The sequence below is a fragment of the Larus michahellis genome, chromosome 4 (assembly GCF_964199755.1).
Source record: "Larus michahellis chromosome 4, bLarMic1.1, whole genome shotgun sequence".
Taxonomy (NCBI): Eukaryota; Metazoa; Chordata; class Aves; order Charadriiformes; family Laridae; genus Larus; species Larus michahellis.
This window is the reverse complement of record NC_133899.1, coordinates 61,369,924-61,382,260: the sequence shown is the minus strand read 5'-3', so window position 1 is coordinate 61,382,260 and position 12,337 is coordinate 61,369,924. Positions and strand designations below refer to the sequence as shown.

Here is a 12,337-nt window from a genome sequence, read left to right as displayed (position 1 = left end):
GTGGCATCTCTCTACTCTTTCCTCTTCAATTTGATTAGAAATAAGACTTTTAATGCTTTGTGAGTAAAGACAGAAATATGCTTTTTGTTTTTATTTAAACGCTGTTGTCAAAAGAAACCTTATTAATTACAATTCTTTGAAAATTCATATTTGAAGTAACAAAAACTCCTTTGGTAAATATTTCAGCCTTATCTGCAAAAGGCACTTAGGAGATACTTAAGATCTACATATTGCTGAAATACAATCATTAGGAAAAATTACACCATTTATAGGACAAGGCAATAAAAAGATGGTGGGAACTCTGTACTATGTTGGTTTTAAATCTAAAAGGGGAGCAAAGTCATCCCCTGTACGACTAGTAATGCTTCTGCTTTTATAGAATTCGAGAAAAACAAAACATCGCATTCAGGCTTATTAGAACCTGGCAGAAAAGGACCTGGGGCTTCTAATTGACATGCGGCTGAACATGAGCCAGCAGTGTGCCCAGGTGGCCAAGAGGGCCAATGGCATCCTGGCTCGTATTAGAAATAGTGTGACCAGCAGGAGTAGGGAGGTGATTGTCCCCCTGTACTCAGCACTGGTGAGGCCACACCTTGAGTATAGTGTCCAGTTCTGGGCACCTCAATACGAGAGAGATATCGAGGTGCTGGAGCGAGTGCAGAGGAGGGCAACGAAGCTGGTGAAGGGCCTGCAGAATAAATCTTATGAGGAGCGATTGAAGGAGCTGGGACTGTTTAGTTTGAGGAAGAGGAGGCTGAGGGGAGACCTCATCACTCTCTACAACTACTCGAAAGGACATTGTAGAGAGGTTGGTGCTGGTCTCTTCTCACAGGTAATTAGAGATAGAACAAGAGGGAATGGCTTCAAGCTGCAGCAGGGTAGGTTTAGGCTGGACATTAGGAAAAAATTCTTCATAGAAAGAGTGGTCAGACACTGGAATAGGCTGCCCAGGGAGGTGGTGGAGTCACCATCCCTGAATGTGTTTGAGACTCGTTTAGATGTAGTGTTAAGGGATATGGTGTAAGGGAGAACTTTGTAGAGTGGAGTTGATGGTTGGACTCGATGATCCCAAGGGTCTTTTCCAACCTAAATGATTCTATGATTCTATGATTAAAAGATTATAATAATATATGCTATGTGTGGAAAAAGCCAAAAAATACGTTGCTTCCAAAAGGTGGAAAAATTAAAAGCACTGAAATAAAACAGGAAGCATTTTACCTATTTTACCTTTAGGTCTCCTGTATAAACACAGTTCACTCCAATGCTCACTACTGCAATTATGAAGAGATTGTTCAGTAAGATGTGAAATTATTTGATTGTCTCGGTCCACTTCCCACTGGACAGGTATATATTTGCAATGGTTTCCACTGCCATGGAATCTCGATGTCCAAAGAAAAGAGCGATATGGCAAAGTTTATCAAATGAAACAATTCCAGTATTAACCTGGAGTCGATTCTGTCAATTGAGACAGAGTGTCAGTCTCTAGAGCTGTCAAAGCTGTCACACTTCACTAACGCAGGCTTCACTTTAACATTAATAAAGAAAGGGCAGTAGACAGCCTCATTTATTTAACAACAGTCAGCCCCCACGATGCAGCTTCTGCACGAGGAAGACACACTCATGCAGGGCTCTGGGAATGCCTCTCGAGCAGAGATGCCCTTGCTGCTGCCCACGCAGCCTTCACACTCTAAAGGGAGAGAATGATAAACTTCTGTCCCAGTGCTTAGGGAGGCTAATCCTCCATCTCTGATATTATTTATTAATTTGATTTATGGCTCCTCTATCTAAATAATGGAACGAATACACACACTAAGATTTCACAATTTCGCAACTAGGTAATGCAAAGGAATCACAAGCCTTATTCTTCATAATATCATTACTTTACGTTATATCTTGATATCAAATATCGTAATGTCAGCTGAACCCCCCTATGCTTTAAAGCTGGAAAACAAGTAAGGACACTACAAGCTTTCCCAAGGATGCATGTTCAACACATGATAAAGAACCCACTTCTGGACATGTCATGCAAAAGATGAAACATAAGAACAAAGCAGAAGTAAAGAAGTAGAACTAAATACAAATTACATAACAACAGACCATAAACAAAGTCTTTTTCTCCAGACTGACCCTGGATTTCTATTTGGAAAGCAAACTTGCATCTGAAGAAAGAAGTGGTAGTTCAGCAGAAATATAAATCACATTTTCAAGCTATCATATAATTTCTCATCTACTAGTTTGCTGAAAAATGACTGCAACATGAGAAAAGTTACGGATGATTAAACAATAATATACTAAATAAGATGCATCTCCTTGTAAGGTGACTAAGAATAATAAAATAAAATATGAAATTCAAAGTAGTTTCCTTTTTCATCTTCTTTCAAAGATACCCACACAAAACTGTCACTCCAGCTGAGCCTGTGTGAGGCTGATATTCTCTTTAATGAAAACCAGAATTATAAGACATATTTTGTTATGTTGCTTTTACCCATTAGGTAAGGCTCGAAACTCTTTTTGACTCAAGAAAATTATAGTACCTATGGTACCGGGATTAAAAAAACCCCAGTACTCTAAAATTAAAACCCAATAGCATTTCACACATTCTATCAGTCTCTCTCTCATTGTCAGACGTTGCAATGCTATGGTTTTTCATGCCCCATCTGGCCAATCTCACCCCAAACAAAACACCTTTACCAGTGCTCTTTCTCACACTCACAGAAAAATCTGTAAGCAGCTGGCAAAAATGTGCGTGCAGGTTTTGTAAATTTATTAAGAGACAGGATAAAAATTTTCTACACTGGAAGCCACAGATAAATAATGAAGAAACCGTAATGCAAATACTGTATCTCACATATGCATGCATGCAAATCAAACTACAACTTTCATGCAAACTAGATAATGCACTTCTAAATGTATTTAACTAAGATATATATGCTGTCTCTGAGGAAAAAGAGGGGAAATTATACCACTAGTACCATGACTGTCCAAGGCATCCTCAAAGGATAAAGAAAGATCAAAAAAAGCGGAGAGGGAACAGAATGGCACAACACCAAATACTTTCTGTAAAAAATAAAAGACAACACACAGCTTAGAAACAGGAATTGCAAATGAAGATGGAGCCCACAAAACCAGCAGAATTCTGTAGACTGCTCCAAAGACATCACCATCAAGATCTGTAACACTATCTTCCATATCCTTGAAAGGAACAAGGTTGAAGAAAATAAAAACATGCTAAACAAGGCTATGGGACTGTCAAATCGACAGAAACCACGTAACAAGAGTAAAAGAAGAAAGTGCAGTTCAAGCTGTAATACACAAAAAGAAGCCCTTCCAATGAGAATGAAAAATACCCTACCCACAATACACACCAGAGGAAATTCATTATAAATCACTACAATTCATTGAGCCAGTAAGAAGACAGGGAATTACAAATCTTATCACTCCTTGTCTGCTGTGTTTGTCTTCATCCAAAGCACAACACACTTATTTTTTTAAACTGCAAGAGTTGATCTCAATATGCTCAACAAAACCAACGAACAGGAAAGACAAATGTAAACCAAGTCTATCACTCCTAATTTCATGAAGTTAGGATTGATGAAGTAATAAACTGAACTGAGCAACTGTGGTAACAATGTGACGCCATTTCACAATTCAAATCAAAATGCTGTCTTCTGTTAGGAATTTGTAAAAGCCCATACTTGTTCACAAAAAAAAAAAAAAAAGAGAAAGAGAGACACGGTTAAGAATTTATCCCCTTTTATGGCATATCAAGAAAATCTGCATTGCTGCTTGTTGTTTTAAACCTGTTTTCCTTTTCTTTTTTTAAATCAACATTTTGTCTACTTTGACTTGCCTCAAAACCTGATTCAACAGGTATGAGAACCACAGGTTTCTGACAGTCATATGGAAAACTAATTAAAATACTGAATAAAAATTATTTACTCTTAATTCTTTGCTTTGTTACACCCACACCAGAATGAGGACATTGCTGTCCTTAGCAAGAAAATCTAGCACTTTTTTAACTTGTTTTGCTTTTGTTAACATCTATTACATTCTGAGAAGATGTAAGTATTATGAAAAATCACCAAATTAAGGTTTCCTTTTACTGATGTGCTGTATCAGTTAGAAAGATCTTGTGACCTTCCACAAACAGACCTCAGCAAAACTTGGATGAAACACAGATTAAAGTACTTTCCTCCATCACCTGTCTGTCCCAGAGACCCAGTGCCCCAACAGCACAACCACTCACACTTCTGAAGACAGCGCGGAATTCTGTGGGAAAACAGCATAAAAATCTCTTGAAGATCAAGAGTCTAATGACCTCTTCTATGTTAAATTAGGAGATTTAGGTACACTGTAGTAAATAGCAAATATCTATACTCACCATACTTTAAAAGAACCCATAATCTACGAAGATAAAGCCACACCTCTTCAATTTCGTAATTTTACTGCTCTTATGTACAAGATCTAATGTGAAATTTTACCTTACCAAAAACTTCCATACCACTGTCAGGCTTCAGCTCATTGCTTAAAACCCTGGGAGTAAAAGGCCTTCCTGCTTTGCTACTCACACATGCGACCTACTAAGCACTTTATTTACAAAAATGGGTATGAATCGTGGTTTGCTTTTCATCATACGTTCCAGGTCACAGACAAGCTAAGGCACTAAAGCCTCCTCTTCTTCTTCTTATAGGAAAAATTACTTAAATTGTTCATCACAACTCCTTTGATTTGCTCCCTTCCACCACTCCACAATCACAGAGAGCAGAGAACCTCCTGTGGTTATTAACAACTTTGGGCCAACAGCGTTATGGCTGAGTTAGCACATGCCCTAACATTTGAGTTTTGTATGTCAAAAGATGAAAGTTTTTCTGAACTTGACATCAAGGAAGATTATAAGATACCACCACACAACCTTAACGCTAAATTTAACTATTTGTCAAAAATTAGGGCTTGTAGATATATGAGTTACTGTGATTATCATGTACAATTGCAGCTGAGACATGACTGTGCTAAGGAAACGACACAAGGTGCTGTTGACTGTTAAATGGCTCCTTTTATTCCTGTAGACTTCACTGTGATGTACCAGTGGTGACGGTTTTGCTGTGAAACCAGGGAGTATGACCCCAAATCCGTTAGCGCTAGTGCTTTTATACATGGCCATGCCTATAATCGACCACCAGTCTTTCCACCTATACCTGTAACACTCTTTTATCCTACCCTATGCACTTTTAGGGACACACAATTCTTTATTCACTAAATTTATCAGGCAGCATGGTCAGAATTCTACATGCAAGTGAAATAGTTATACAAATTTAATATTCAGTGCCTTCACTTCAGTGTGTTACTACAAAGTGCAGAGCGAAAGGAGCGTCGGAGGGAACCAGGGCTTGCCTGTGCACGTGACCCAGTCTGCTCTCCGAAGAGAAAGACAGCATTAAAAGACACTACCATTTTGTGTTTGTATCAACACATTTATCTGATATGGAGCAAGCAGTCCCACTGATTACTTAATAACTCAGAATCACAGAATTTCTGGTTGGAAAAGGTCTCTGGAGGTCATCTGTTGGCAACACTAGGTAGGGCTTTGTCTAGTTCAATCTAGACAACTGCCAAGGATGGAGATCCCACAGGATCTTTGGGTAACACACTCCAGTGCTGCAGTAACAACCTGATGAAGAGCCACGGCAATTATAAAATTATTCCTGGAACTATAAGGATTGCTTTGTCTCTTTTACCACTGAGTTCCTAATATTGATTACGCTTGCTGTTGAAGTATGTCAGACAGGTAAAAACCCACTCCAGTCTATCAGATCTCGTGAGATGCTCAGCGTCCTTTCAGAAGCAGTATTTCTAACTCCCGCTGAAACCTATGAGATTAGAGGGCAGCCCGGGTATCTCAAGATTGGTTTGTCAAAGTTTAAAACCCCTACAAAAAGTCAAATTCATAACATGAGAGGAAAAAGAATGCATCTGTGCATTACAGTGCTGCATAGTTTATCTGAATAAATGTTGTGCTTTAACAGCGTTGTCAGCTTCTAATTAAAAGGCAATCATGAAGACAAACTATTTTATTGTATTAGCTTTACTATGCAGTAGGTACAGACAAAGAAAATACTTTCTACTACTAACCTTACCAGTTTTTGGCATGACTGCCTTTCCTTCCAGAGTGCTGTACTTGACTTCTCAATCTTTTCGAAACTTAGCTTAGAAGAAAGTAACACAATTACAATGCTAACATGTTAAAAATCACTGTTTTTCATCACCACACCACTGACAGAACAGTTTCTTGGTGTGTTAGAAAGACAATTAAAAGAATTTCTGACTGGCATTTTAAAATAAGATTTTTCTAAAGCAATCAGATTTAGCAAACTTCAAATCTCTGCAACAGTCAAGCATAACACGTACCTGTAACTGGAATATTCTGTGAGACTGACAGCTGTACATCTCCAGTCCCAGGTGGCATGTCAATTACTAAATAGTCCAGTTGACCCCAGTCAACCTAGAAGATGACAATAAAAACGTATGTTGGAGGTTTGATGTCTTTTTATTCAAGGCACTTCATGTTTTATTGCAGTCCTTGTTTCCTATATTGTAAAACAAGTGAACCAAGGACACCTCAAAAGAATGATACTGAGATGCCCTTTTAGTCACACTTTCAGTACAGGATCAAGACATCATTTTTCTAAGAGATGTAATCTTTGCTAAGAACTATGAGTGCAACTTTATTATTAAGTTATGAGCATAATCCTTATTGAATTCTTTCCCCAAAAAAGACTTAATGTAAGACTTTCACTTTACAGGTGCTTAATCACAGGATAGAAGCAAATGTTAGGTAAAATTAACGCTAAAATTCTGGGTTTGGTGGAACAAACACAGCTTAGGAGCTGTTTCCACTCATTTAAAACCAAGTTTGCTTCCCTCTTATCACTTCGTTGAAACTACATATAAAGCTTTAGTAATTTTTTTTCCGATTTGTTGTTGCAAAGTTAGAGCTATTGGTGCTGAATTTTTTCTAGGAAAAAAAAATGTGTTGGGAGGGGAAAAAAAAAAAAAAACAAAACAACAAAACCCAACAGATTTGTTAAATCAAAATCACCAGGTATAATTACACAAACTTAAAATGCACATGAGACATCACACAATAAAAAAATTTACTGGTTGCTGAGCATCAAATGAGAGCAACCATTGAAGATATCAGGCTCAAACATGAGAATGCTGTGATTATTTATTCTTTACCAGGACAGATGTCCAGGAGAGCCAAATAACTCTCTCTTGAGCACTGTGTGCTGCAAGAAATGTTCTCTTCGTGAGAACAGAAATGGTCCTAGGTCTACACTTTGCCTAAACATTTCCCAGCAGTTTAACTAAGCTTTGGGAAATCCTTCATTCAACTCTGACGTGGTGCGCGTTAGTACCAGTGCACTTTTACTAGCCAGCAGTAATGATACAAGGTCTTTTGTCTCTGCAGTACAGAAGCTTTAGAATTCGTAACCACATTAAAAATAAAGACCCACAGATATCTCCCCCTCATTTTTCTCTCCACACAGAGATAATGCAATTATATGGTATGTTTCTGATTCATACAACAGATACAAAAGTCTATGAGCTGCTTTAATACTGGAAAATGCCAAACAAGAGAAGGATTTTACTTTCTCTTTTATTTTACACATTCCCTCGGGGTCATTTTAACAGCAAAAACAACTGACATTTTGCCAGTCCCCCAGTTATTGTCCTGGAGCGTCAGACACTGTCAGGGGATCGCTCTGAATTTTCATTCAGTTCTTGTATGGATGATGATCTTCTGGGGAAGCACAAGGGGTGTGAAATCCAGACCACTAACCCAACACAGCACTCCACTGAGAAATGGAGTTTTTCAAGGCAGATTGATGAAGATGGAGGATTTCAGAGCACTTATGGGAAAAGGGGGGTGGAGAAGGTTAATTCTAACTTTAGACTTCTAAATTAGGGACTCTTAGGCACACCTTCCTTTCCTCATTTTCTATCCAAAGGCTTCAGGAGCACTAAATGATACCTAGGATGGTCTAGCTAAACAGGAAATGCTACTTATGTTAACCACAGCAAATATTGCACTTTTTCACATTTAACATTGATCTATATTATCTATAATATCTGTATTATTTTATAATATCTATATTTTGTCAACAAAACCAACATATATCTAGCAGATTTCTAAAAGTAATTAGCATTCATAATCACACTGAGACTATATAACCCCAAAGAAAAATTACATGTGTGTGCAAAAATGTATGTACTGAACCATAAGCATGGGGTAGAGAAGCCAGTTTTTCTAAAAAAAAAAAAATAAAAATATCTGTTTCTTACTTTATTTTTCTTAACTAATCTTGCTCAGTAATAAAGCAAGATAAACGCCAGTACTGAGGAATGTCTCCTTTTCCAGTGAAGATTACTTTGCTCTCTTGAAAGCATGATTTTTAAATTCCTGTTTCTTAATTAGGAAATAACCATTATAAAGGTGAAAAATTGGAATTATATAGATGTTAAAAAGTAGTAGTAGTTTACAACATAAGTAAAGTCAAGTTCTGTAAAGATTTGCAACTAAACACACATATCCCCCATAAATAGTTATGTGTATAAATCTCAACATGCAAAACCAAATCTTTCATAATAATCACAACCATTTTGAAACGCTAAGATGTAGAGGGTTTTACTTTTTAAAAAGGATTAATTCAAAGTACGTTTTTTCCCCCATATCTTCATAAAGGCTGATTCTGGCATCTTTTGTTAAGTCCAAATTTACAAGTCCAGTAATCATATTTTCCTTGCTTAAATACTTCTACGGAAACTATGAATAAACTGGTTTTTTGCTTTCTGCCTTGCAGCAAGATGCAGTCCTGAAACACATCTATGAGTGGCATAGCACTACTATTATTCTGACACATTTTTCAGTCACTCTCTGCCAAAAACACTTGGTTCTTGAAAAAACTTGAGTAGTTTTCAGCCCTTTTCTCCACAAGCTCATCTTCAAGTCCTTTTACGGACAGCATTGCCTCATGGAGTAGTGCAAGACAATCCAAACCCCATCCTTATCAGAGGTAGCTGGAATAAAAAAAAAAAAAAAAAAAAAGGCACTGTTTTTTTCCCCATTAGCTAAAAGCTGTCTGGTTTTGCACGTACTTGCTGGCCCTAACTTTAAGCTAGCTCCTCTTGTGGAATGAGGTGACTTTCTGGGCCTGTCCTACAGCGTTTCTTTTCACTCTTACCAGAGCTTCTGCTCCTCCAACATCTTCAAGCACTAGTCTCCTTCATCAAGCTCCATGTGATCCTCCTACCTAACAAGCATTACAGTTCCCCAAAGAAAACATCTAGACCTATTCTACTGCTACGTGGAACACAAAGGGAGAAGACCTCAAAGGCCAGTGCTCAAGCCCGTTCCTAAGCATTCAGTTTTGTGGGGAAGCACAAAGCAGTTGCTACTTTTCTATGCAGAGTAGCTGCCTTGGTAAAAGCATCTCCACGCAGAACCTTTAAAGTAAAAGAACACTCTTATAAATAGCTTACTGCTTCAAAAACACGCAAAACAATTGTTGCTTGAGAACTGAACTTTCAACATTTATGATGTATAGTAGAATAGGAGAAAGGGTACAGAAATCAGATGGCACCAGAGCTTTCTGTCTCAAGCTTCCTCAGTAAGTGACCCCATAACAACAAAAAGAACTTTCAATGTGCACTTTCTAGATTGTCCTATGAGTAATGATTTTTATTGAAGTTATAAACCTCTGAAAATAGAAGTTAATAATGGAATCTTAAGCACATGGTGAATCTCATGGTAAATCTCATTGCTAGGCAACAGGAAAAATACTCTGTTAACACATAGTGCAATTAAATTATAACGCTTTACTTAATTTATGGCACTGAAACCATCTTATTTCATGTACTTTCTTCAAATTCATGGATTGAAAAAAAGACATGAGCTGTCTTTATCAAATGAATTGTACTCCATTATAATACTCAAATCTGAGCACAGAAAAATGGGGAAGCCACACTATCCGAGCAGCAGTGGAGGGGATGTATTGCTGCTGTGCGGAGTAGGACAGAAAACAGGCTGTTGTCACACCAGTGCAGAAAGGCAAAAGGGAAGATGTCTAGGCGCGCCAAGTGTTGAATATATGTGAGAACTACCCACCACACACCTCTCCGAGTTATGCCACTGCTGTGGCGCTGAACTGGTGGAAGTCAGATGGCAAACCAGATTGGAAAACCGCTCCTCATTAAAACTAACCTTAGGTTTCATTTTGGATGTAGCCAAATAGTTACTGTCACAATTTTATTCTCTTCCTTTTAATTTGTAATTCAGGGTGAGAATGGAGAGCTGCACCGCAATGACATACCTATAATTGCTGAAAAGAACTGAACTAGTGGTTTTGCCTAGAAGTGAACAGTGTCTTCTAGGCATACGGACTTGCTCGGGCTTAGGCTGGGGAACTCTGCACCTCATCCCATTTCTCTCTGTAGACTTCCTTTTATTCTCTTCTGCAGAAGTAGATGATGAACACTGGAGTTCAGCTGCTCCTCCATTATCCTCCCACAAGCAGTATGACAGTCTTTATTAAACAAATTATTGAACGTAATTTAGAAGGTATAATGATTTGTTATAGAAGTGTACACACTATTTAATGGCAGAAGATATTCCAGGTCTGTTACTAAACTTCAGCAAAGGAGAAAAAAAGGGAGGAGAGACATTTTTAATTAAATTTAGAATTGGAACATATAATCAGAGGAGTGGCTTTCTGAAATCTACTATTGCCATTCATTCAACATTATTAAAATGGGGTGTATAATCAGGCTGTGATATAAAACACTAATTTGAATGCAAATCCTGTTTATATGCAACAGTTTACCAAATCAGGACCACTAGTCCTCATGTTCTCAATCAGTTCTGAGAAGTGTGTCTGTATGCAAATGGAGCTGCATACAAGTAAATGAGCTCATATTAACAGCACATTACAGTAAACGAGTTCCCTTTGCAAGCAATAAGCGGACAGGGTTACAAAAGCCTGCCTTGTAGCATCTGAAATCTGTCAGCACCTTTACATGTACAGGGGTGTTAATACCTTTGCCCCTCTAATATATACAGTGTGTAAAACATTTCAAACCATAGAAATGTAATTGCACTTTCCTTAAGTATAGCATTCATCTTTTTTTAAAAAGGTTTAACTTGACATTTATTGTTAAGCAATGTAATTAAGTGCCATGTGCTTCTGCGTATTCTCCCTTGCTCAGAAACACCACGAATGCTTCTATGTAAATGACTTTAATCAATCACTCTGTTTACGTGGCGATTCATAATCAAAATACCAGATATGCATTTTGAGGAAGGGTCCAAATAGCAAGTTAAACCCGAGGTAGAGCATAGAGATATAGAGGAATGAAGCCTGAGCATCCTCTGTGCGTGTGGCAGAAATGACAAAATATTAGCACAGAAGAGGGATTGCTACTTGCGGCTTTTAAGTAATCTTGGTGTTTGGTAAATAACAGAAGATATTATTTATTTGTTCTTATTAAGAGGAATACATGCAGAGTTTCAATCAAGCAGCACTGCAGGTGCAGACTTGGCAGCAACCAGCCAAGCTCTGAACACCAGTATCAGAAAAGTACTAACAGCGAGATTGCAGGCAGCTTAGGGTCTGTTCCTGCCTGATCCCCCCTCTTCCTAACTACTTTGTTGTATATATAGACGATTTAATACAGGCAAACAGCTGAAAAACTAAAGGTAAGAAATTCTGTTCTTAACAGAATATGTATATAACTGTTCACATATATTTACCTCTGTTACTGCAAGATAAAAGAAATATTTAAAAAGATTTTCTTGAAAAATTACTTAAAGGTTTTGCTTAAACATATACAGACATTGGGAACAAATAAGTAGTTTCATGATGTAAAAAAACCAGATAATTTAGGAATAGTATAATAAAACATGGCATTTTAATTAAAAAAAAAAAATATTTATTATGACAAACATTTGATAAAGAAAGGAGACATTCCCCAGATGTAAACAGGAAGAGTTTTAGTTCCTACAGAAACTTCCTCTCTGCCAGTGAAATAACTGAAATAACTATTTATACCATAGCAAGATATTCCATAGTGCTTAAGACAACTCAGTACACTTTCTGAACAAAGACAACTGCCCCTTTGACTTGTCCTCTTACGCTTAACCAATCTCGAAGGCTTGCAATCTAACATCATGAAAAACAGATGCGCTGCAATGGTTCAAATTCCCTCTAAAGTATTTCTGAGCAGCCTGTTCTGCCAAGTTCAGAGAGAAATTGAGGTGAAGCGTAGGAACAGTTTCCTCCAA

General features: G+C 37.7%; 1 protein-coding gene across 3 annotated transcripts in view; it reads right to left on the bottom strand.

Moving 5' to 3' along the window:
• The window catches only part of NUBPL (NUBP iron-sulfur cluster assembly factor, mitochondrial), an 86,798-nt gene that overhangs the window by 27,703 nt on the left and 46,758 nt on the right, over positions 1–12,337 (bottom strand). For all 3 annotated transcript variants that reach the window (XM_074585113.1, XM_074585115.1, XM_074585116.1), the window contains one exon: positions 6,406–6,499. In XM_074585113.1, the coding sequence (XP_074441214.1) occupies positions 6,406–6,499 (94 nt within the window). The remainder of the gene's footprint in view (positions 1–6,405; positions 6,500–12,337) is intronic.